Source organism: Pristis pectinata, chromosome 9 (genome assembly GCF_009764475.1).
Source record: "Pristis pectinata isolate sPriPec2 chromosome 9, sPriPec2.1.pri, whole genome shotgun sequence".
In the NCBI taxonomy this organism is placed as follows: Eukaryota; Metazoa; Chordata; class Chondrichthyes; order Rhinopristiformes; family Pristidae; genus Pristis; species Pristis pectinata.
In genome coordinates, this window is record NC_067413.1 from 12508063 (window position 1) to 12534930 (window position 26868).

Genomic DNA, 26868 nt, shown 5'->3' on the forward strand with positions numbered 1-26868 from the left:
TGGGGAGAACGTACAAACTCCTTACAGGCAGCAGTTGGAATTGAACCGGGGTCGCTGGTGCTGCAAAGCGTTACGCTAACCGTGCCTGCCCATTACTGGCAGATTGGGACATTACAGTTATGAGGAGGACTGGATAGCCTGCAGACACAAGAGACTGCAGATGCCGGAATCTGGAGCAACACAAAATGCTGGAGGAGCTGTGGGTCAGGCAGCATCTGTGGAAAGAAAAGTCAACATTGCGGGTCCCAAAACATTGACTGTCCATTTCTCTCCATGGGTGCTGCCTGACCCACTGAGCTCCCCCAGCATTTTGTGTGTTGCACTGGATAGGCTGGGTTTGTTTTCCCTGAAGTGGAAGAGGCTGAGTACATACAATTTGGAGGGGATCGATAGTAAAAGACTTTTTCCCATGGTGGGGGTGTCAACGAGAAGAGGGCGTAGAGAGGATGGCTAGGTTTTTTCCCCATGCAGAGGGTGGCTGGGGTCTGGAATGCACTGCCTTAAGAGGTTGTGGAGGTAGCCTATGCTGCTGCATTTAAGAAGCATCTGGACAAGTACTTGAATCACCAAGGCAAAGACTATGGACCTAATGTGGGTAAATGAGATCAGTGTAGGTAGGTAAAACTGGCAGCAAGGATACACCTGTTTCTGTGCTGTACAACTCAATGATTCATCTTCTCCATTCAAATGGACTCTGCTTTTCCTGTACTACAGTTAGTGGGCAGATTCCCTAATCCATATACAGGAGAATACAACATGTTTGTATTCCTTTACAGAACTCCATGTAGAGTCAGTCTAGTATTGGGACATAATCAGAAAAGTAATCCAACCAACAAATTCAGGACTATATTGTTTGATTATCCCAAATTAACACTTACAGAAGGTGGAGAGCAAATCCCAGCAATTCACCACAGACTGTTAAGCACTTTACATCAAAGTTCCAGCTCATTGTTTCTACATCCCATCATTAAAATGTAATTAGTCCAAACCCAAAGAGTTTCTAGCAGGGGGTTTACTTTTCTGATTTGTGTCTATGTTAAGCAATGGTATACAACTTTCTGTAAAAATATCAGTAACACTATTTTCTCCTGATTATGAAACAGTTTGAATGTTCAAGTAGGTTTTTGAACACAGATGGTGATGGGTCATTTATGGGTTGTTTTCTTTAGCAGGTTACATCTAAAGAGAGGGAAAACTTGCAAACATAATAGCTAGCCTTCAAAAAGCAACAACACACAGTTGACGATTTGAAAAACTACATAAGACACTCAGCAGATCAGACAGGGTTAACATTTCAGGTTTCATCTGGCCATCAACCCAAAATATTAACTGCTTCTCTTGCTACAGTCACTACTTGGCCCATTGAGTTTTTCTGTTTTTAGTACAATCGCTATCCTAACAAGCTGTAGAGCAGTGTTTTAATTCACAAATCAGTCAAACAAAGGTGAACGGGTCTCCAGAGTAATCATATTATGCCTCATCAAGCTACTGAATTGAATGTAAAGGGCTTGGACAATGTAAGAATATTAGATCAATCTGTTCTCCATTTGTGAAGCTCCATGTCTTTGAAACAAGCTTAATTGGAACTCTTCTCATCAGAAATTTCTTTAAACCTTTTGTGCCAAGCACAGCATGAACTAAAAAAGCCTCAGTAAAACACAAATAACACAATGAAACACTAATCTATTACTTAAGTGTAGAATACTTTACTTTGAACGAGATTTCAAACTTGTGTACATAACAAAGCAGCTTTATGTTTACACTGCAACATCATTGCCAAATACGGATAGATAATGAATACCAGGCTCTTGCAAATCTGATTTTTGTTTTAGTGGCAGCAAGGCAAGGAAATTACTATTTTGTTCCTGTGTTGATATTTATATCATGAAGTAACTGAAAGCCACTGCAGATATTGATGGCAGTGTTCATTTAAGATAAAAGGACTAACATTAAAAATGCACTTACAAAATAAACTTTTTGCAAGTTGGTAATAGTCACAAAGGATACATTAATTGACAATAGTTGAAACATGCCCATTGTTCAGCAATTGAATTAGACTATATATACACATTTACAATGATAAACCATAAACACTGAATTCTATTGGAAAACATATACAAACTTCATTTTCAGGCATATGTTCTCACAGCATGGCATAAATGCAGAAGACTAACATGATATGCAGCCTTAAGGATACAGCATCCTTTTGGTAACTGTACAATAGTATTTCAAATCTATAATGTTAATTGGAAAATTAAACCAGACAGAAATATTTCAGCATTTTTTCTACAAAGTTCCATGTCATCAATCAAGGTCTTACTAAACTGAAGATAAATCTGCTGTTGAACCTATACAATAAATAATAAATTACATTGATTTAGGATGCATGACATTGAGGAAATATTCTTATAAAATAGTAAGATTAATTACACTGATTTAAAACAACCTATTTAGAACCAAAAGAAACTGCATTTTCAAGATTACATTTCAAAATAAAAAGCACACTTAAGAATATCAAATTATAATGCAGAGTTAGTCAAATCTAAATACTTCACAATGTTTAAATTAATCTAGCACTTGCACCATTCCTATACAAATCAGAATCTCACAGGTTACAGGCTGACAACTAAACAAGCATGGAGTTATGATGGAAAATGATTCCTTCTGAGCTTTGGCCTTCACCACTTCATAGCAGTTCAGATTAATCCAAGAGACATCAAACAAGATTCGTCCACAATTAACACAATCCAGCGGAGTAGTCATCCTCCTCTTCTTCAACACCATCAGGCTGCTTTTGTGCAGACTCGCCAGCTTCTTGTTGCATAGGTGACTTCTTTTTGGTTCCTCCTCCAGGAACTCTCAAGCTCAGAGAGAGCTTGGCATACTAGGAAAATAGATCAAATAATCTCAAGTATAAAAAAATGTTCAAATGCCTTATATAATGATATTTTCCCCTGAATTTTCTACACACAGTTATTCATTCACAACAAATAGGAATAATGATGTCACTTTGACTTTATCATTGCACCAAGGACCTCACTTATCAGAAGAGGTTTGTTGGTGCCTCTTTCTGTAAAATAGAATATGTCACCTGCTACACAATGATCTGCAGAACACATCTGGATCAGGGGCAGTAACTCCCATGGACCTAAGAGTCACCAGACATGAAACTTTCAGACCACTGGATCCTTCCAAGTCACTACAGAAGATACTTGTCACATCAGGTGGCTTGAAGTGCAGACATCAATTGTGGAAAAGTAACACCTTCCTCACTTTCTACAAGAGACATTAGCTGGACCGGTTGCATAAATCAGGGCTCCTTGAGCACAGGGTCTCACAGAATACTCATGTAGACATCAAAGCTCTTAGAATAGGTCACTGTATTTAGAAAGTACGATGGCTTTCTTTTAAAATTACTTATGTATATCAGAGGCTATTATCTGGGAAACATTCATGAAACATTCCTGCAGTTGGTGGTAAATGAACAGAGGGTACAGTGCTCCTTTGGAATTTCAGTCGATATTGAATGTGCACTGTCTCAAAGGCCAACATACTTTTTCTTGTAGATGGACTACGAAACAATATCTCACTTTTATATTCCAGCCCAATGGATAAAACAAAGTTTCAATAAATGTTTTAAATTACTTGTTGCATCTGTGCACTAACTTTTAGAGATGTGTGTACATTTAGATGCAAATCCCACTGCTCCTAAGTAATGAAATGTCACTTTGAAACACAAGACAACTTGGACAGAAAATTCCAGTTTCTCATTTTCCTCTTGAATTCTTTCCTCTCTGCTTTATTTATTCTGCTTAATTACTAAGAGAATATGCCACACATCCATTTTTGACCTTTGTTTTTCTGGTAAAGGACAGCACAGTGGTATCGCTAGTTCGGCAGAGCTTTGTGGGCCGAAGGGCCTGAATTGTGCTGCAGTTTTTCTATGTTTCTAGGACAAAAATGGGACAAATGGAAGGAGGATCAGAAAGGGGTGGGGGAGAGGGGAGAAGAAGGAAGGGTTTTAGAATTTGTGGTTAACCGGATTGAGATAAACAGAAATTTCTTCACTGAAATAACCTTTAGAATTTTCTACTCGAGTACAGCAGATACTGGGTTGTTTAGTATACTCAGGATTGAAATTATTGTATTTCTGGGTATTAGAGAGAAGCTGGAACTTGCAACGGTCTGGCCAATATCTTGTCGAATGATGGAGCAACCTTAAGTGGTCTCCTATTCCTATTTCTCAGATTCTAATATGGTACTCAAGAAATGCAACCAGACTTACATCATTATCCATGTACTTGAAGAGTGCTGAATTACAGATAGCAAAAACCTGGTCCTGGTCTTGCTGATCATATCCTTCCAGCAGTTGCTCCAAGGCAATGCAGTCCTCACTACCGTTAAATCCTGGTATACTGTTAACAAGAAATATTAGATCAGAAATCACATCTGTTATTGATGCATTAAGCTAAATTTGGGGGAGGGGGAAGGAAATTAAACATCAGGTTTTGTCATCTTTCTGGATGGTTTGTTGGCTTCAAAATTTGGTTGGAGATGTAGCTTTGTCCATCCAATCCACATAAATTGGCACTGTATCTTAAGCTTGTTCCTCAAGCTCCCAACCTTGTTTTTAAAAATACAATGTCCTTCCTTTTCACAAAATAGCATTTGACTTTAAGGCTTTCATCATTTTAGAATATACCATTACTATTTTTATTATTTTTAAATGATGGCACTACCCCAAACTATGCCTTCTTGGTCACATCAAAAGTCTGAAAATACTCAAACAAAATTGCTATCAAGCACTATAAATTCACACTGACCACAGAAAGGTAAAATTCCTAAGACAAGATATCTTTATTAGTCACATGTACATTGAAACACTGAAATGCATCTTTTGTGTAGAGTGTTCTGGGGGCAGCCCGCAAGTGTTGCCACACTTCTGGCACCAACATAGCATGTCCACAACTTCCTAGCCAGTATGTCTTTGGAAGTACTGGTTCCAAAGATGTACTGGTCTTTGGAACCAGTAGGAAACCATGCAGCACAGGGAGAATGTACAAACTCCTTACAGTCAATTCCAGCCACTAATAAAAAAGGTACAATTTTAAAAACTTTAGCTTTGAATTTTTTTTGAAACTTAATTTTCCCCCATGGGTATCACTATTAATATCCCATAACTAGGAGGTTTAAATTTACAGTGCAAATAAGCAGTAATATTAATGCACTAACTGGATACCATGAAGGTCGAGCACATGTAAAATTCATTGTATAGATATATAGAACAAACACTGTTTTTCCCCCCACAAAGTGAGTATGCAGATTAGTTTTAAAGAGGAAAAATATCATATTTATTTACAAGGGAATGAGGGGCAATATGGTATAGTGATTGTTTGGGCAATGACCTCCATTGATGTCAACAGCCAAAAACTGCTGATTAAGCATAAATGTATGTTTACTGATAAACGACAGAACAGCACGTCTTATTTTAATTACCTGCTTGGATCAAACCAAACAACTCTAGAATCTTGAAATAGAGTACTTTCTTTCTTCAGGCACAAAACTTCACTAATACTTACTCCTCATGAGGTATTTTGTAATCTGTTTTAACCATGTTACCTTAATTATTACTTGAACAATTTGATTGTCCCAAATTTTGTTAATGCTGTATACCAACAAATCAATCTGAAGTATTCAACTTGTACATTTGTCATGGCGATTAAAAAAAAATCTTGCACTTGAATGAGCACCCAAGTGGTCGTTTTTCAGTGGCTTTGTCCAAGAGGCAAACTTTGACCAAGTCATCAGTAAAGGTTCCTGTTTCTCTCCCAATATTAACACAGGCCAGTTGCAACCATCTGAGCAGTCAGAAGCAACAAAAGGCTTCACTAACAACACTGCAGCACTCATTCAATACTACTCATTCCATATTGCCAGTCCAGGATATGTCCCCAGTGGGCCTATACCTTTTAACAAATATCTGACCAAATATAATGGTACAAACTACTTTCATTGGTCAAGGCCTTCCAAGTAAAATTGGTTTTAATTTGGTAACAATATTACATTTTATTACTCACTCATTATAATAGACTCAAACTCCTCATACACATTTCACACAGAAATCTTGTAACCAATTAACAAAGCTATCAATCTGTGTTGGGTATGACCAAAGTGGGGTATACTAACCCAATGGGTTAACAGACCTGCATTCTAGCTGTCTGTTTTATTCAGGTAAAGATATTTTATTCCTCTCACCAAACAATTTAAGAACATTTTTTTAGTGCTTACCTGTAACTTTCTCGAACACATTTGTCTGCAGCTACGTAGTCATTCCTATGTAGGTGAACCAACACTTGTGCAATTGTTTTCTAGAGCAAAAAAAGTAGTGATATTGTGAATATTTATGAAATCTACACTTGAAAAATGTGGTTATAATGAATCACCAACACATGAAGAGCAAAAAAAACTTTCTATAGAGTCATGGTTAAGATAATAGTTAATTTACTGAACTAGTATGCAGAGACATAAATTCACATCACATGAATTTAAGTTTAATTAAATAAGTTCTGGAATAAAAAGCTGGCATCCATAATGGTGACCATGAAAATACTACAGTATTGTAAAAGCACGGATGATTTGCCAATGCCCTTTAGGAAGTCTGCTGTATTTATCCAATCTGGGCTATGCACGCTTACAGATCCTGAGCAATGTCAAATCACGTAGATGCCACAGCCAAGAGAGCTCACCAGCACCTCTACTTCCTCAGGAGGCTAAAGAAATTCAGTTTGTCCCCTTTGACTCTCACCAACTTTTACAGATGCACTATAGAAAGCATCCTATCTGGATGTATCACGGCTTGGTACAGCAACTGCTCTGCCCAGGACCACAAGAGACTGCAGAGAGTTGTGGACAGCCCAGCACATCACGGACACGAGCCTCCCCTCCTTGGACTCTGTCTTTACCTCTGTACTAACTCAGTGTAACTGCACAGTGTAATGAATTGACCTGTACGATCGGTATGCAAGACAAGTTTTTCACTGTACCTCTGTACAAGTGACAATAATAAACCGATACCAATGTGTTCAATTCTTAACTGCCTCTGAAATAGCTTAGCAAACTACTCAGATCAAAAGCTAATTAGGGTAATTAGACATCTTCTGAATGAATTATAAAGAAAGTACGTTTTTAATCTTTTTTCTGCCAAGATAGTTACGTCATGTACCTTTCAACTACAAATGTAACCTGCTGGTGCAACAGATTAATGCAGCAATATATTTTGAGGACAAAGTTTAAATAAAATATTAGTAAAGTAGATTATTCATTTAACCATCGCTAAACTCCACCATGAACCAGACTAAATTCAACTTTTATGAATCACTAAGTTGAAGTCAAAGGGAAAAACAAAACTTACGCAGGGTTATTCTGGATGCCTGACTGGCCACCCAGCTTTTTAATTACCTCCACAACTGAATTTTATCTCATATTTAGTGATTTACAGTAGAAAAATATTCCTATTTCATTCATTTGTATACTAACATCAATGGAGACCCATTGCTGCACAGAGAATTAGGAGATCATTTGGGCCATTATGCTCGGCCAAACATCCAAAGGCTATCCAATCAGTTAGCTACAGGTTCTCCATAGGTTGCGAGCACCCGACTTGCATACAGCCCGTAAACAAACGAGTGTTTGGGAGACCAGCAAGATGGATTTACCAGCTGCTGTGGCGCTGCAGACAGCTTTTGCCAGCTGGGAACTCAGCTCGCAACCACATTTCCAACTTGCAAACTGTTTGGGCTACGAAAACGTCACAGAAATGGAATCCTGCTGTAATCTGGAGAGGACCTGTACTCCACTTTGTTACTTTTCTTTCCTTTTTTTTCCTTTAAATATTAACTAACTTCCTTTTCTAAAACTTACTGCAGATTTTGCATCACCTGCTGTTCCTGTACAATATTCTATGCCCCTATTCTTTCTGTAAAAGAAATTCAGAGTCAAAGAATGTTGCCTTGTTTTTCTTATTTTATGTATCTTCATACGTGTAGTTAGAAATGTATCCAAATACAAGTAACCTTTGGTTTGAGGACTACGTTTGAAGAAGTTTAAACCGCAGTGCATGCAGGGCAGAGGACTGAGAACTGATCTCAATGAGACAGCCAAGATTCCGAAAGGGCTTGAAAGTAGGCAACAGTGTTCCAGAATCAAGGGGCCAGTTATTTAGGATTGAGAGGAGAAGCTTTTTTCATGCAGAAGATAGTAAATTTTAGGAATTCTCTATGACAAGACAGCTATGGATGGTCAGTTGTTCAATATATTACTAGGCCAGAATAGATTTTTGGAAACTAAGGGAAAAATCAGAGGATATGGCAATCCAGATGGAATTTAATCCACACAAGTATAAGGTAATGCAGTTTGGCAGTCAAATTCTGGTAGGACATACAGAGTAAGTGGCAGGAAAATTAACAGCAGTTATGTACAGAAAGACCTTGGGGTACAAGTCCACAGCTCACTGAAAGTAGCGACACAGACACAGGGTAGCGAAGAAGACATTTGGTATGTTTGCCTTCATAGGCCAAGACATTGAGTACAAGAGTTGGGATGCCTTGTTGCAGCTGTACAAAACATTGGTTAGACTGTATTTAAAATATTGTGTACACAGTTCTCGCCGCCACACTACAGGAAGGATATGGTAGCAATAGAGTGCAGAAGAGATTCACCAGAACGTTGCCTGGAATGAACGGCTGTAGTTATAAGGAGAGGTTGGATAGGCTGGGTTTATAGCTACAGGAGTGTAGGAGGCTGAGTGGTGACCTTATTGAGGTTTATAAAATTACGAGAGGAGAGACATTGTTAAGATAGACAGCCTTCTTCCCAGGCCAGGGGAGTCTAAAACTAGATGCATAGGTTTAAGGTGAGAGGGGAGAAATTAAGGAGATCTGAGAGGTAAGTTTTGACACACAATGGTTATCTGGAATGAGTTGCCAAAGGGGGTAGTAAAGGCAGATACAATTACAATGTTTAAAAAGGCATTTGGACAGGTACTTGGATAGGAAGGGCACAGTGGGATAAGTGCCTAATGCAGGCAGATGGGATTATAGATACAACACAGGATGATATCTGTGCCAACCATGATGCCAATTTAAACTAATCCCATCTGCCTCCATGTGGTCTACATCCCTCCAATCCCCGCCTGTTCGTGTGCTCGTCTAAATGCCTCTTAAAAATGATTACACTACATATTAAAGAAACTCAAGATTAAAATAAAATAACTCAAAATCTTAATAGATTATTTGATCACCTTAAAACATGTTGGGTAATTCTCAATTTCCTTATAGATATTCTTTTCCTTCTGAAGAGATGTTGCTGCTTCATCAAGCCTTAAAAATAAAAGACAAGTTCAGCAACAGTTTTAAAATGTTTAAAAGTGCATAACTACATTATAATATTTACATTAAAATGATTGTTTGTGACATTGACAAGTAAAACTCTGAACATGCCTCCCATGATTAATAGCTGTGCATCTGAAAATACTAGCAAGCACGGAGGTTTCATTTTCCACATACATTTTTCCTTTATTTTTAATTAATACAAATCACTAAACCTCACCATTGTTCTCAATACGGCATTAATGTTTCACTTTTGCTCACTCCAAGTAGTAGCACAGACTACAGACAGTAATGGATTTGAGGACTATGTTTGAAGAAATTTGCCCTGCATGCATTAGAGTTTAGAGGACTGAGAACTGATCAAGATTCTGGAAGGGCTTGACAAAGTAGATGCCACAAGGCCAATTTGGAACTAGGCAAGTGTTCCAGGATCAAGGAGTCAAATCAGTTAGGATTGAGGGGAGAAGTTTCTTTCATTCAGAAGGTTGTAAATTTTAAGTCAGTGGCAGGGCTCTTGCTCGTCTCCAACTTTTGCGTTTGAATGCACAGGAGATGAGCTGACCACAAAGGAGATAGCCGACATTTCTTTATGGAACTGTTGCCCTTAGTATACATAATTAGAACCACATCTTTTTTTCAAACACATACAGCAAAGGGAGAGGTGTTTCATGAGCAGAAAGCATCCTTCTCTTTATTTATTTTGTTACGAACCAGCAACAAACGAAACACAGAGTCATGATTCAGTGTTAAAAACTATTTTATTAATCACTACTTATAATAATACGAAAAATAGAAGTAAAAATGTTAGTATGTTAGAATTCAAAAATGTTAAACCTTGAACATTAACCCCAAAAAGTAAACTCTTCGTGTGTGTGTGTGGCAAAGTCCCAAACTCCAAGTTCAGGAATGGTTCTTAAAGTTCAGTTCCGCAAGCCATAAGGTGAAACATAAGCAAAGGCTTCTTCAACAACCACCGTTGTCTGAAGATAAGACGTAGATGTAGAGAAACATAGAGAGAGTGATTACGAAATCCAAATGTTCCACAATGGAACCCAAACGACACTTCAGTGTTTACTCGGTAGTGACTTCCTCACCCCGAAAAGCATCCGAATCGTGGTCATCCACACACAAATACCTGTTTCCTTCTACAGGTCAGCAACAAAGTGAACTCCACCGGATTACTTCCAATTTCCATACATGGATTTCTGTGGCAGACACAGTTATTGTTTCTCATCCATTGATAGAGAAACTAGCAGACTGGTCTCTCTCTCTCTTTTCTCTCTCTCTTTCTTCGACTGACTTCTTCAACAACGTCATTACATCCTTTATCTTCTATTGACGTAAGCACGCCACACACACACTATCTTAAAGGGACTTTCACCGAGTCCGTAACAATGTTCATTGAGTCATTTTAGCCAGGTAAACATAGTATTGGAAAAAGCTCTTACCTCCGAGCCCTGACAAGCAGCCTTGAAACTTTTCCTAGCAATTCAGCAGACTGACGTAGACGCTCTTCATTCTATCAAATGAAAAATCCACTACATTACAAAGGCAACATATTGTAGCTAGCTACATAAATTCAACTTCTTGCAATTTCCTTCACTAATAATGTACTGAAGTAATTTCTTTTTTTATATAAACACATGGATTTTCTCAGCTTACTACTGACGTCCCTAACCTTCCTTTTCCAGGGAAGCAGCCATGGCATTCTGTGCCTGTGATTGCAGTATACTATAATACTTGGACTGCTCTGCAATCTATGACACAGTTGGCTACACCATCCTTCACCATGCCTCTTCTCTGATCTCCAGCTCGATGCGTTCTTCTTTGTTTTCACCTTTAACTATTCAATCACAGCCAAATACCTCCAACAATGGTTTCTCTTCCCAAGCACTCTTAAATTCTACCAAGGAGTCTACCCTATAGAATTTTGTTATGGCACAGAATGTCAGTCGACCCATCAAGTCGATATTGGCTATTAATAGGTGTATCTTGTTAGTCCCGTTCCCCCTCTTCTCCCAATACCTTGGAAGTTATTCTCAAAAACCTATCCAATTCCTGTTTGAAGACTCCGAGTCTGTTGCCATCACCCTCACTGGCAGTGAATTGGAGATTATATATTTTGGAATAAAAGTGCTTTTCTTCACAGCATCTTGTTCATAATTTTGCTCAAGATTTTAAATGTTCAAAGACTGGGCTAACTATCTGCAAATTGAATCAGCTTTCATACACATCCACCAAATTGCTTCTTAATCTTCTTTGCCTACAATACTCAAGTCTACTTCTACATTATTTTCACCATGCAATTGATGTTACTTCTATAAATGTTCTCTTAAATAATGATATCACCCTAGTTACTGATTTTTCTGTTAAGGGAAAGAAGGCCCTTACTAATCACATTTAGGCCTCTCAATTTTCACTGAATTTCCCTTGCTCTCGGTTCCAAAGAAAAGTTTCCCAAGCTAGCCAATTTTCTGCAACTAAAAACTTCCAGGCCTGGCAACATCCTTGAAAATTTCCTCCATACGCACTCTAGTGGTCTGCCATCCTTGCTCAAACCAATTAACACAGTGATAAGAATTGTACGCAGAACCCTATAATGAGCTATTATCTATCCTTGATTCTTTTCCTTTGGTTTTGCTGCTGAAAATAAATAAATAGACAATTTAAAAAAAACAAAAATCAGCAATTCAAACAATCAATTTAGTTATCCACGACCTACCTCAAATACTGAGGCAGCTTGTTGGTAAAGGTCAACAGCTTTTTCCAAGTTTACATTTTCTATCAGCCTGAAACAGAACAAAAACATTTTTTCTAAAACACAATTGAGGATTGTCCACGACAAAATATATCAATACAGGCTGCGGGTAGCTCTGTGGCACTGCTCTTTTATCAATGGGACCAATCTAATTCAGTTCAGAGAGGAAGAATGAAAGGCACATGGAAGAGATTCACATAAAAACTGTTGGGGGCTCACAGTAAGACAAGGAAACAAAACAGGAGAAACTAGAGGTGGAAGATTGATAACCGGGTAGATAATTACATTTGTTCTGCAGTCATGAACGGGTTTCAAATGGTGTCAGGGGCTGGGAGATGTTATTTATTCATTCTTCGCAATGTGGGCATCACTGGCAAAGCCCTAACTGCCCTTGAGAATGCAGTTATTCTGGTGAAGGTATGCCCACAGTGCTATAGGGAAGAGAGTTCCAGGACTTGGAACTAGCAACCTGGAAGCATGTACCTGTTGCCATTGTCCCTCTTGATGGTGGAACTTGTGGGTCTGGGAAGTGTTATTAGAGTATCTTATGTAAATAAATGCAGTGCACTCTGCAGATGGCACACATTACAGCCACTGTATGGCAATGGCTTAGGGAATGAATGTTTAAAGTAGTGATGGGTTGCCAAGCAATCAGGTTGCTTTGCCCTGGATGTTGCCAAGCTTCTTGACTGTTGTTGAAACTGCAAGGATGAATAGGGCCCTGGCAATATCATATGTGAAAGCCAGTACACGCAACATTGAAGTACTCCTTTGGTGTTGTACTGCAGTCAGGCTAGATTGCATCCTGTTTGTGGAATGGGTCACAATCCCATATTACCACCAACTCAAGTAGAACAGAGGAGTAGTCCATTTGTGGAGAATAAAGTACAGCAGTCATATTAAACAGGTATTTAGAAATAAGTTTTATAAATAATAATGCCAAATGGCTTTTTATATTCTCTATATTTTGGCACTACTCAGAACTTGCATCAAGATATTTGCAGAGATGCACTTGCAGCAATGCAAACAATTTGTACAATGGAAAAAGTATTGCATTGTGAAAAATAAGCCACTGTGTGTACACAAGAGGATAACGTGGATGTAAAACGTACACTGCAGTGGTGCATATTTCTCCTGTTAGGGTTCCATACAGAAGCTGGAGGTTGTAATCTCCGTTACAGAATTATGAATTGTTCAATTGCTATGGCTTTAAATTTCTTACTTTCCAGCACGGTCTAGCGCCATGGCAGCAGTATCAGGTGTTCCGTTCTCTACGAACATCATGCTGGCTTTCTCAATGAGCTGAACTGCTTCAGGCAACTTCTGCATTTCCTATTTTAAAACATTCTATTATACACATGTTTCATTAGGCATGCTGCAATTAACATAGATAGGTGAATGTAACTATCAATCTATGCAATACAGTACAATTTGGGAATTAATGATGGGATCCCACATCCAGTAATTGTAAGGGGCGAATTATTCCCCTTGTGTACTTAAATACTTAACAAAATTCTTTTATAAATAATTATGTTGTAGCAGATTCCCAAATTCTATCATTCTAAAATCACTATTTGTCTCCCTAAAATAATCATATTCAAGTCAATCCATGTCAACATGTACATTAATAACCTTAGTTCAAAAAAGCTGTTCCATCCACAATACAAGTCTTCTGGGCATTCACTGAAATGTCAACAGCATTTTCACAGATAAATAATTCATCGGGCAAGTGGAGAACACACCATTCTATCGTGAATCCAAATTAACGTCTGACAATATGATTAGGCAAACATACTGATCAAAAAAATCTAACTTGTTAACGAATGTCCTTCAAGCTTATGTGATTTCTGTTCCATGCCAATTGCTTGAAGGATTACCACTTTCAGGGTAACCAGCAGTAAACGTTCCCAAGAACTTTAAAATAAGAACTCTTCAAATAAGCTTTGCTGGACAATCAGAACATGAAAATGTTACATAATATTCTTTACAGTTACTTAATGACAGCAAATCAGAGAAAAGAATATCAACGTATTTTATAAAGTGGTGAAGATGTGGTCACGCATTTGGAACTCTCAGTATCCATGAGCAACATATACCTAAATTTTCAATCTTTCAGGCAAAAGGAGAGAAGAGTCACGAAATCTAAAGGCCAAATACTGCAGATACAGAAAACCCAAAATAAAACAGAAAATGCTGGAAGGAAAACATTTCCCCAGTTCTGATGAAACATCAGCAAGCTGGAACACTAATTCAGTTTCTTTCACCACAGATGTGGACTTGTTGAATATTTCCAGCATTTTGTGTTTTCATTTCAGAGAAATGACAGGCTCTTAAAATGAAGAGTCCATCTTCATTTACAGCTATTCAAAGCTTAAGTTCCATGTCGAAAATTTAAGAATTGTTTGATGAATACAATAAATTATGTTTGTAAGAGACAAAGAACTTTCTGGTAATCAACTTAATATGTGGTAAAAAAATAAATATTCTTTGGACAGCTTGATACAAGAAATAAACCTCTGACTATTCATATAGTCAAATGCTATCTGAAACTAAGAGTGCAAGGATCCACTCCTTTAGAAGAAATGAAAGAATAGTTTACTTCCATAAACAATAACATGCTAATAACAACGTACTCACAGAAATCTTATATTGCAAAGCTCCCATGTTATTTATAGTTGAAATAAATATTCTTACCACTTTGATTAAAAATAAATGCATTTTGCTTTTCTGTGATTAAAGATTTGATTTTTTTTTAAATATTATTAGAATTTAAAGTAGCTAAGGAACCAACCTTCAGCATCATTCCAGCCTGTTCATAAGCTCTGTGAAGAAAATGGAAGTCAATCACAGTGCGGGAATACTTAATTTGTGTCCTCAGTGCAAACTAACATCATATCAGTAAAATGTGTAGTACAACAAGCTGGCTCACTCACTCAGGAAGATAGCCAATTCAGTACTAAGCAGACTACTGGATGTACACATTTGTTATAACTGTGTATGTACAATCTCATTAATGGGAGCCAGAAGTAAAGTAGGAATTTAACCCATCTTGAGCAGAAAATATATAATTGAAATAAAACAAATAGCTTTTGGAGACCATAACTGGATTGAAGGGGATACAAACTTTGCCAAAAAATATGACTAACAACATTAATATGTTGTACAGGCAAGATTACAAAATGATTTAAATTAATGAATAACTACTTATGTTGCATCATTTCTCTCAAAAGCACCAGCATTATGTTACAAACATTTTCTTAATTATCTTATCCACATTCCCCATTAAAGAGAATGATCTGTAAACAATGGGAATCAACAACTCCAAAGAGATTTCTTTGCAAGAATTTTGATATTGAATGTGCCTTGAGGGAAAGTTTTCCCCTTTATAACAAATCTGCAGAAGTGGCAAAGTCGACTTAAGACAGTTTCAATGAAGTCATCACCTCTGTGGAGAAGATTATTTTATCTGAAAAATTAAGTACAGTCAAACCTAGAAGTCCATTTCTAGGTTTGACTGTACTCAAATAAACTGAATGGTCATGTCAATATTAAAGTGATTTACCAAATACAAATGATTTAAAGCATTTAATTTCTTAAAGACTCTCCTGTTTAATTCCCTCTTCTATTTACTGATTTGTCAACTCCCCCGTTTCTCATACTTTGAAAGCACCTACTAACTTCTTCGGCTGAAAACCTGTGGGATGAAGTGATCACTGTAAGCCTACAGGGTTACAGGGATCAGAGTTCCCAAATGTGCAAAACCAGGAAAGAGAATTCTGTAAATTGCAGTAATAGAAAAAAAAGGATGACATGAGTGCATGTTATGCACAGCTAATGGAAAATAACAGGATAAATTTTGATAAGGTAACAGAAGGTTGACAAAGGAAGTGCACGTAGCATCTCAGAAGGCATCTAACGAAGTCTTACATAAAAGTTAGCAAATCTGAGGCTCCTGGAATAAGGTATCAGTGATAGCACACAAAAGTCTACTGGAGGAGGAAACTAAAGAACTCTTCCTCTTCTTTTTCCTCCTTTGCATTTCATCATTCCTGTGGCCCCCTTCTCTTTCCTCATCCCCCGCCCTCATGACATGCCCACCCCTTCCCCCACCCTCATGACCTGCCTCTCTATCCCCCACCTCCTTTCCTTTATTCCATGGTTCACTGCCCTTTCCTGCCAGATTCCCTCTTCTTCAGCCCTTTGCCTCTTCTACCCATCACCTCTCAGCTTCTTACTTCTCCCCCCACTACCTTCTCCCTCTCACCTGTCTGCATGTGCTCCTCCCCCTGACCACCTTATTCCGGCTTCTGCCGTCTTCCTTTCCAGTCCTGATGAAGGGTCTCGACCCAAAATGTCGACTGTTTATTTCCCTCCATAGATGCTGCCCGACCTGCTGAGTTCCTCCAGCATTTCGTGTGTGTTGCAAACAGCGCTTTTCTGACTAGATGATCAACAGCGCTATTTCCCTAGAGATCTGCACTAGAGCCATTGGATTGTGAAAAAAAATACTTAATGGTGCTTTGACCTGGATGTATGGCATAAAATGTCAAAGTTTTCAGATGACATTAAAACCTGGAAGGTATGAAAAATGCCAGGTATACAGTGGTAATTGACTGCAAGAGGACAAGAGAGGTTGACAGATTGGGCAGCTAAATAACAGATGAAATTCAATTGAGAAGTGCGAAGTGCTGCATTTAGGTAGAAAGAATGAAGACAGACACTACAGACAAAATAACAGAGCTCTAAAGGATATTCAGGAACTGGATCTAGGTGCCCTTGACCTTTCTAAATGGTGGCACCTGGTGAGAGTGGTTAGTAAAGCCAACAGGATTCTGAGATCATAGAGACAGAGTGCAAAAGCAGCAAGATTATGTCAAATCTTTATAATACACTGGCTAGGGCAGAATTGTTGTATACATTTCTGGTCACTAAATTTTGGGAAGAAAATGAATATCCTAGATAAGGTGCAAGAGAGACTTACTTGAATTGTTCCAAGGATCAGCTACAAGGTTAGACTGGAGAAGCTAGGGTTCTTCTTGGAACAAATTAGGGGGACAATTCATAGAGGTGTACAGGATAGGTTTAAACAAAGTACATCAAGATAAGGTTCAAAGATCAAATTGATTTACAATTGATGGATCAAATGGCCAATTGATGGCCATTTGGTCCATCAAATTGATGGACCAAATGGCCTCCTCTGGGCTGTAAAGATTCTATGATTCTCACTTGGAACTCTGTCAGAATTTAGTGGCTCTACACCTCATTACAGCCACTATTCAAAGAAGAGGTTAGGTGTTAATAACTGTCCTCAACATAAAGCCAACACTTGACCAACTGTGGCATCAAGGTGCTCTAGTAAAATTGAAGTCAATGGGAATTGGAGGAAAATCTCTTGTGGCAGAAATCATACCTAATAAAGAGGAAGATGGCTGCAGCTATTGGAAGCCAATCACCACAAATGTTTCTTTGAAAATGCTTTTGGGCCAAACAATCTTAAGGCACTCCCCCCCCCCCCCCCCCCCCGCCCCCAAGATAAATGTCAGAAGTGATATGACATTTGCTGATGATTGCTGCATCTTTAGTCCAACTCAACACTTCAGATGGCAAAGCACTCATGCCCACCTGGACAGGATTCATGGTTAGGCTACTCAAGTGCCAGGCAAAGACAATACCCAACAGGAGAATCCAACGACTTCACCTTGGCAATCAATGCATTAGCATTATCTAGTCCCACAACATTAACATACAGGGTTCACCATCAACCAGAAACCCAACTAGGTCATCCGCCCAAATATAGAGGCTACAACAGCAGTCAGAAACTAAGTGTTCTGTGATGACTTGCTATCATCTGCAAGACAATATCTGTTAAAGACAATTATTTTGTTAATAATTTAACAAAATATTCTCCATTTTCCACAATGAATGCTGCTCCAACACCTCGAAGGAACTCAAAACCACTCAGAACAAAGCAGTTGTTTTAACTGGCATCCTATATGACTTAAACATTCAGTCCTTACATCACTGATACACAGTGGCTTCAGTGTCTACCATCTACTAGATGAATAGTAGCTAATGCCCAACAGGTCTCTAACAGCAGCCCCCAAATGAGCAAATTCTACCACCTGGAAAGTGGATAGACACATTAGAACACCATCATTTCCAAGTTGCATACCATCCTTACTTGAAATTGTATCACCTTCCTTTCATTGGCACTGCATTAAAATCCTAAAACTCCCTACCTAACAGCACTGAGGAGTACTTTCAGCACAAGGAATTCAGCAGCTCACGATTATAATCTCAAGGAGAAACAGAATTGGGTAACAATTGCTGACCTTGCCAATAACATCTACATCCCATGAATTAATAGAGTCTAGTGCAAATGAAATTCTGGCAAATTTGAGGTCTGCAAAATAGAAACTCAGATCAATGTTCTGTTCTTTTTAGATATTGGTATTTTTACCATTACCTACAAATCCAACCAAAATGCAAATAAAAAGATCTGATTTGGAAAGTACTACAACTTCACTATGTAATCTAAATTTTATTCATTTATAGTTACAGTTCTGAGATACACTGAAAATAAGTGAAATTTACTTACTTAGCAGCATGGAAGAAACTGGAATGAGTAGACAGTTAAGGAAGATGAATAAAAGTAATGATAACAAAGACATATTACAGAGATTCATTTGATTTCATCAGACCAATTTTTCATCCAGTTCTTATAAAAATTAAATTTTGTGTTAGTTTCACAAAGTTTTAGTCTGAAAATCAAAACCCAGTTAATTCATAGCACTTCACAGTCATTCTAACAGCATACTTCAAATCTGAAATTTATGTTTATTTTATTCAGCCAAGGTGCCCTGAAATGTATATTGCAAGTTTCATTGATAGTTATTGTTACAAATTTGAAAATGATTCTGATGCAACTCAAAATCTATGAGGGGTTCAGAGGGATATGGGCCAAATGCAGGCAAATAGGACCTGTTGGACCAAAGGGCCTGTTGCCATGCTGTATTACTCTATCTTTAAGATTTCAGTCACCAACTCCTATATTTAAGTATTAGATGAGAGATAAATGTGAGCCAGCACATCATGGAGTTTCCCAGTTCTACCATGAATGATGTTATTGTAGCGGCTAGCTACACACTACGAAATGAAGACACAGAGTCGCTGGTTTGAAATCCGAAGTCGAATGAATGACAGGGGCGCGCTACAGTTCCCGCGCGGGTCACCTGACCTTCCCGCGCGCAGGCTTTCCCAGCAGGCTAGGACTTCATTCCTTGGAGCATAGGAGACTGACAGCTGACCTTGTAGAGATGTGCAAGATCAAAGGGAAAGGGAATCCAAAACTAGATGACTTAAGTTTAATGCGAGAGGGGAAAGATTTAAAAGGGACCTGAGGGGCAACTTTTCATGCAGAGGGTGGTGCGTAAGTGGGCTACCAGAAGGAGTGGTTGAGGAAGGTATAATACAACATTTAAAAGACATTGGACAGGTACATGGATAGGAAGGGGATATTAGCCCAAAAAGAGCAAATGGGACTAGCTTGGATTAGCACCTTGATCGGCATGGATGAGTTGGGCCGAAGGGCCTGTTTGGGTGCTGTATTACTCTAGGACTCTATGACCAATGCTCTGCAGAAAGGTCATTGTAATGAAACGCCAATTGTTTCTCTCTCCACAGGTGCTGCTGATTTCCAATATGTTCTGTTTGTGATTCAGATTTCCAGCATTTTGCTTCTGAATCCATTATACATTTCATTTACCAGAATGGGCTGTGAATTCAATGTTCCAATTCAGGGGCAAAGTCCAACAAATGAGCCAAGTCTGACAATTTCAGCTGGAGTTCAGAGAGGAGGACCTACTGGTTCCAAAAGGTATCAGCAATGTAAACAAAATATGTCCTAGCACCAAGAACCTCCAAGGAGGACTGACTAAAAACTAAATTTGAATCTTCATAAATACAAAATCCAACTGAACAATTACACTGAAAATACCCAATCTTCTAACTCAACTCCATTTTTTCTCCCTATCCCTCGATTCCCTTGGAGTCCAATATACTATCCGTCCCAGTTTTGACTACATTCAGTAACAGAGTATCCACACTGTTCTGGAACGCAGAATTCCAAAAACAAATATTTCTTCTCTTCCCCCAAGTTCTAGCCTCTCCTGCCAGAGGAAAGAGCCTCTCAGAATCAACCCTTATAATTACTTAGCAGTGGAAATGCAGGAGGTCCCTCACAAAAATTCAACTAATTATGTACAGAACAAAAGAATTCATAACATTCTCTAACAACTTTAATCTTCTTAAAAACTAAAATTACCTCAAAGTACATTTGCAAGAAATACTTTAAAGTATATTGGGGAAAAAAAAAATCAAGAATTGGTTTCCTTCAAGGAGCTGACCCGTCACTTGTCAATAGCCTGATAAAAGGATACGCTCTATTGTTCTGATGTGACTCGGCTTCTTTTAGGTAGGCATCCTTAGCTTGGTCATACTGCTTTGCATTTTTGAATGCAACAGCTACACCAAAACAGATACAACAGGGAGTTACATACAAAAAAAATATGAAAAAGGATCCTACTTTATTCTGGTATTTTGTGGAGATGTAGTAGGAGTTAACCAAAAAATTATACAAAACAAATAATTAATTTAATCAACTCTCCCTCCCCCACCCCAACATGCACCACAGCAATACAGAATCCAGGACAACCACCTCTTGCAGAATGCTCATACATCTCAAATAGGACAAGAGTTTTACCGAAACAAAAAAAGAATCTGAAGCAAAAAATGAGTTACTGCAGGTGCTCAGTGGGTCAGACAGCATCTGCAGTGGGGAAGGTACAGTTGACATTGCAGGTCAAGACCATTCATCTGAGCTGATGAAGTCCAGATGAAGGGTCTCAACCCAAAGCACAAACTCTCCATTTCCCTCTACAGATGTTACTAACCCACTAAAATTCCTCCAGCAGCGCATCTTTGCTCCAGATTCCAGCATCTGCAATCTCCTGTCTCTCAGAATGAATCTGAACTGGGGGAAGTTGATGCCCACCAATTCCCTGGGGTCAGGCAACATTGCTTAAGATTGCCAATCTCCTAGACTCTGCTGAAGAATCTTCAGGCAGGGTGGCAGCCAGCTTCTGTACTATGTTTAATGATATCACATTCATTTTTCAAGAGGCACCTTGGTCTTTTTCACACTTTAGTGTTTATCAGCCTGTCTGCTAAATTTAGCAAATAACTAGGAGCTATTACTTATTGCAAGGGGTAATGAACATAAAAGTAGGGATGTTGTGCTTCATTTATATGGGGTATTAGTGAGGTCAGGTACTCACAGAATTGGCTTCCTTATTTAAGGAAGGATGTTATCACGTTGGAAACAGTAGCAATACGTGCACTCAAATTATTAAATGGCATAATTCAAAAATATGCTGCATTGTGCTTTACACAAAAATATGCTGGATTGCTGGATTTGTGCGGTACTGTTGCAGCTATATAGGACCCTGGTCAGACCTCACTTGGAGTACTGTGCTCAGTTCTGGTCCCTTCACTACAGGAAGGATGTGGAAGCCATAGAAAGGGTGCAGAGGAGATTTACAAGGATGCTGCCTGGAATGCAGAGCATGCCTTATGAAAGCAGGTTGAGGGAACTCAGCCTTTTCTCCTTAGAGCAACAGAGGATGAAGGGGGACCTGATAGAGGTATATAAGATGATGAGAGGCATTGATCGGGTAGATAGTCAGAGGCTTTTCCCCGGGGCTGAAATGGTTGCCGCAAGAGGACATAAGTTTAAGGTGCTGGGGAGTAGATATAGAGGAGATGTCAAGGGTAAGTTTTTTTTTACTCAGAGAGTGGTGAGTGCATGGAATGGGCTACTGGCAATGGTGGTGGAAGCGGATACGATAGGGTCTTTTAAGAGACTTTTTGGATAGGTACATGGAGCTGAGAAAAATAGAGGGCTATGGGTAAGCCTAGTAATTTCTAAGGTAGGGACACATTCGGCACAGCTTCGTTGGCCGAAGGGCCTGAATTGTGCTGTAGGTTTTCTATGTTTCTACATCACAATATTTCCTTTCATATATTAACAATGTCATCTTATAATTTTAGAAAAAAATTTGGAGAATGGAACAGAGTTCATTCTGAAGAATTTGCTGTCTAGGTCTGTTTAATTTATGAAGAGCCAGCATTGCATAAGTGTAATATAAATGAAATTTTACCTCAATTAACTCTTCTGAAATAGGAAAATCATGATGTAATCACAATTTTCCTTAAATCAAAGTCCTTAAATTATAACGGCACTCTACTTTCAGACTTTACTGCCACACACATAATACAGCAAACAGATTTATCCTGAAAAAACTATGAGAAATCCAGAACAAGACGATTTTCTCTGTTCCTATAATTAACGCAATTCTCGTGGCAATAAAGCAGCTGAAGTATGAATGAACACATTCCTCAAGTACAGTCTTCAACAATCCACCTTTGTTCACAAACAGAATTTCACTTAAAAAAAAAACTCCTGCAACCAATTCTCAAAGAACGGTGGCACATTCTGTGTAAATTACACAAAATAGATTAGAAGCTACAAATGTTCATTTATTTTATCCGAGCAATTTGGTTTAAGATGCTTTTCAATTCTAAAACTTTAACATCAGGCCTGAAAAGCGAGCATTTTAGATTTAGGTATATGTATGGCTAGGAAGAACATGCAACTTTCATTGTAAAAGGATTCAATACATAACATGGTAAAGGATTAAGTTTTTGATAAAATCAACCCAAGCTCCCACAAATTAATGTCAGATGTAAAGATACTTCTCCCTTACCTGCCTTTGCATATTCAGATGCTGCACCATCATAATCCGGTTTCCATTTTAAAAAGCCTGTTTTCAGACTGGAAATAAAACATGATCAAAATTAAAAATTGCATTAACATACTTTCATTACAAGAACAAGTTTGTATTAGACTGAAGTTAGCATTGAATAGAAATACTAAAGAAAATTATTCAAAATGTAGCGACTCACCATCCGGTCAGGCAAACCGGCTCGACAGTCGGGTCGCGCGGCGTCGGAGCGACGAGGCCCAAGGTGGCGGCGGGCCTCGTCTTTCCCGAGCGACAGGGAGAACCCGCCTACGGGAAAAACTTGATGACGTAGTACTTACGTCATTGCCGGTTGCATTGGCCGGGAACAGTCTCCCTTAAAAGGCCCGCGCAAGGCGAGAAAATAAACCAGTTCTTGTTTGACGATCCATCGACTAGCGTTTTGTTTTATTTCGCGGTAGCAACCGCTACAAAAATATATTAAAGTTCTGAATTTGGGCAAGGGCATAATTTCAAAATTTGGAGACAATATCAAACTTAGAAATATGGTAAACAATACTGAGGTTATAAACAGACTTCAGGGAGACATGGACAAACAAATTAGCAAACATTTGACTGAGAGAAAGTAACCAAGTAAAATGAAGTGAGGAAGAATGAGGAAAACTGCTATGAACTAAATAGTTCAAATTTTAAAGGGAATGTAGAAACTGGGAGGTCTCCGATTTTAGATTAGCCATGTACAGGTTACGTGAAAAGGCAAGGACATGGCAGATGAAAGATAACTTGGAAAAATCTTAGGACTTTACCCTGGTAGAAAAAAATGGTAACAAGTTGAAAGGGTTGGTGTTCAAAGGGGCTTAGGTATCTTTGTACATGAATCATTAAAAGTTTCCTCCTGGTTGAGCAAGCAATTAAGGTGGCAAATGGTATGTTGGCCCTTATTTCATGAGAATTTGAATACTATGTCATACTTTAAATACAGGGCCCAGGTAAGATCACATCTAAAATGTTGTTTATTGGCCTGGTATCTCTCACCAAGGTAGGATACATCTCCAATAGAGCTTGTGTGCAGTTTAGGCTCATCAGGTTAATTCCTGGGATGATAGGTTTGTCATACAATGAGAAATCAAGCAGACTAGGCCTGTATTCTCAAATTTAGCAGAACAGAAGAGAATCTCATTGAGGAATACAAATTTCTTATGGGGTTTGACAGCATAGATGTGGAATTGACATTTTACCCTGCCTGAGATATCCAGAACCAGGGTATCAACTTCGCAAGACAAGAAATAATTTTACCCAGAAGGTATTTAATACCTGGAATTTCTACCAAAATAGCTGTGGAGTATAATTATAGATTATAAACACTAAGTATATTCAAGCAAGAAATCAATAAGGATTTTAGATATTATCAGAATCAGGAGGCAAGAGATTAAGCACAGGAGAGTAATACCAAAGTACAAGATCATCAATAGACATTGAATGGCGGACAGCTGCGAGGGGCCGAAAGGCCTTCTCATGCTTCCATTGAAGGTGAGGGCGACAAGGTGGGACCTCCAATAAAAACCTTATGGGATCCTTGTCTTTATTAATCAAGACAGTACAGAAGTAGTTATGGTAAACCTTTGTGAAACTGATTGGAGTCTTGTGTTTATATTTGCAATGTGCTCAGAGCTGGCTCATAGCTACCATCCCACGGGGCAGGTGGTAGGTGCAACACTGGCGCTGGTTTCCTGGACGAACATACGGTTTCCCTCCTTTGCACCGAGTGGAGACGGTGCAGGCGGGCACGGGGAGGCTTGGCCGCAGAGCTTCATGGGAGTTGTAGTGTGCAGGCGGCCCCGGGACGCTGGCAGTTGACCCCCACCCCCCCAATGGACTGCAACTCCCAGAATGCTGCACGCCGGCAGAGGGGCAGACAAGGCCGGCGTCTGTCGGTGACTTCGGTTGACGTGAAGCGCTTGAAACCGCCTCCAGCCCGAAAGGACAGTAATCGCCCCCACGATCACCGGCAGAGAATTCACTCGCTTACCATTTCTCGGCGGCCGCTATGTGCTCCAGCGCCTCGTTTATCTTCTGAGCCATCCGTCTCTCTCCTATGTGGGCCTTAACACCTGCTCAAAAATAAAACGGTATGCGGACAGGACAACCAAATCCCCCCCGTCCTACCGACACAGAGTGCAGCCCGGCCGCTTGTTCTTCACGATACCACCGAGCCCGCCACAGCGGTTTGGCGCAACCAGGTGTAAATAATTAATGACGGGCCGACACCAGAGTGCGCAGGCGCAGAAACCGACCGCACGGCCAACCCGGGCAAATCGCGCAAGCGCACGCCTGCCGGTAGCCCCACTACCGCGCAGGCGCGCTGGGGAGAGTTTCGACAGCCTCTCCGATGACGCAAACCGATCCGGCAGGTTTGGCCCCGGTAGCTGCGCAGGCGCAAACACGTCCCCCCCGGGATTGTCTCTCCAGTCACTTGTGGCAGCGTTGCACTGGGTGCAGCCAGTGCACAGCATTCTTCTGTCTGCTGAGCTTTCAGCAGGGCAGTTATGCAACATCTTGTTCCGAACATGGTGTGGTGCTTTTGTTTTATCTGGGACGCATTTGTTTCTTTAAAAAATGTTAGAAGCTCAACACCAGCTTTAGAGGCTCAGTCACCGTGATTGCAATCAAAATTCAAAGTCGAGTTTATTGTCGTATGCACAGGGGCAATGAAAAACTTAACTGCAGCAATATCACAGGCATATAGCAACATATAAGCAGCATTCACAAGAAAAACATAAGTTATACACAATTTTTACAAGACAACACGATTGGAACAAAAAAAAATCAAAGTCTATTTTAGTGCAAAGTGGTCATAGTGTTGCTAAGCTGTAGTGATTAGGGTTGTGCAAGTTGGTTCAAGAACCGAATGGTTGAAGGGAAGTAGCTGTTCTTGAACCTGGTGGTGTGGGACTTTGGGCTTCTGTACCTCCTGCCTAGTGGTAGCTGTGAGAAGATGGCATGGCCCAGCTGGTGGGGATCTTTGATGATAGATGTTGCCTTCTTGAGGCAACACCTCCTGTAGATACTACCAATTGTAAGGAGGGATGTGCCCTTGATGTATAGGGCTAAGTCCACTACTCTGCAGTTTCTTATGTTCCTGCGTATTTAAATTGCTATACCAGACCATGATGCAACCAGTCAGGATACTTTCAACAGTACATCTGTTCATAGGGGTAGATTTCCATTTTCTGGAGGAATTGAAGGACATTGGGATAGGGTAGAAAAATGTTCAGGTAAAAGATCGGCCATGTTCCAATTGACTAGGGAAAAAGACTCAAGGACTTGAATGGCCTCTCCTTCCCATATTCACTCACTTTTAGAGTCATTGAGTCATACAACACAGAAACATTCCCTTCAGCCCAACTGGTCGATGCTAACCAAAATACCCATCTAAGCTTGCCACATTTGGCCCATTTCACTCTAAACATTTCCTATTCATGTACCTGGCCAACTTTTCTTCATTCAACTGAAAGCAACAGTCAATTTTATCATCAATGTCTGTCCTCACTGATAGGTGGCTCCTGAGAACACAAATGTCAGGTGTGGTGGTGTTGTATGGCAGGACCATGGACGTTGTCTTCAGGATATTTAGTGTAAGGCCCATCCTTCCAAATGCTTCATCGAAAGAGCCAGAGCTCATTTGAAAGTATTTCCACAGTGCCCTAGGCATGGGTTATGGGGTTCCAGGATTTGAAGCTTAGTCTCTGCAAGAGTTGTCTGCATACTGCAAAACTAAGGTTGGTTCTGGTCAAGAAACTTTAATCAGAATTGGAAAAAAAATGTTAGAAATAACAAATTTTCAAAACCAGATCATGTGAAAGCAGAGGAGTGAACAAAAGGGAAGGTCTTTGATAGGGTGGGC

At 39.4% G+C, this 26868-nt stretch overlaps 1 protein-coding gene across 1 annotated transcript; it reads right to left on the reverse strand.

The window, feature by feature from the left end:
- Positions 1–1684: 1684 nt before the first annotated feature.
- Positions 1685–25273, reverse strand: napgb (N-ethylmaleimide-sensitive factor attachment protein, gamma b). Its single transcript, XM_052022973.1, has 12 exons — positions 24994–25273; positions 22968–23035; positions 20583–20667; positions 18743–18760; positions 14936–14966; positions 13367–13476; positions 12109–12175; positions 10835–10905; positions 9299–9377; positions 6289–6368; positions 4286–4415; positions 1685–2884 (listed from the first exon to the last, which is right to left on the reverse strand). The coding sequence occupies exons 1-12, from the start codon at positions 25044–25046 to the stop codon at positions 2738–2740; spliced, it is 939 nt and encodes a 312-aa protein (XP_051878933.1). The 5' UTR covers positions 25047–25273; the 3' UTR covers positions 1685–2737.
- Positions 25274–26868: the final 1595 nt, after the last annotated feature.

Coding starts and splice junctions, on each gene's coding strand:
- napgb (XM_052022973.1), bottom strand. CDS start 25,046: ATGGCTCAGAAGATAAACGAGGCGCTGGAGCACATAGCGGCCGCCGAG. Junction 9,378..10,834: donor CTGCTTGTCAGGGCTCGGAG/GTAAGAGCTTTT, acceptor TTTATTTTTAAG/GCTTGATGAAGCAGCAACAT. Junction 2,885..4,285: donor TCAAGTACATGGATAATGAT/GTAAGTCTGGTT, acceptor CTATTTTCCTAG/TATGCCAAGCTCTCTCTGAG.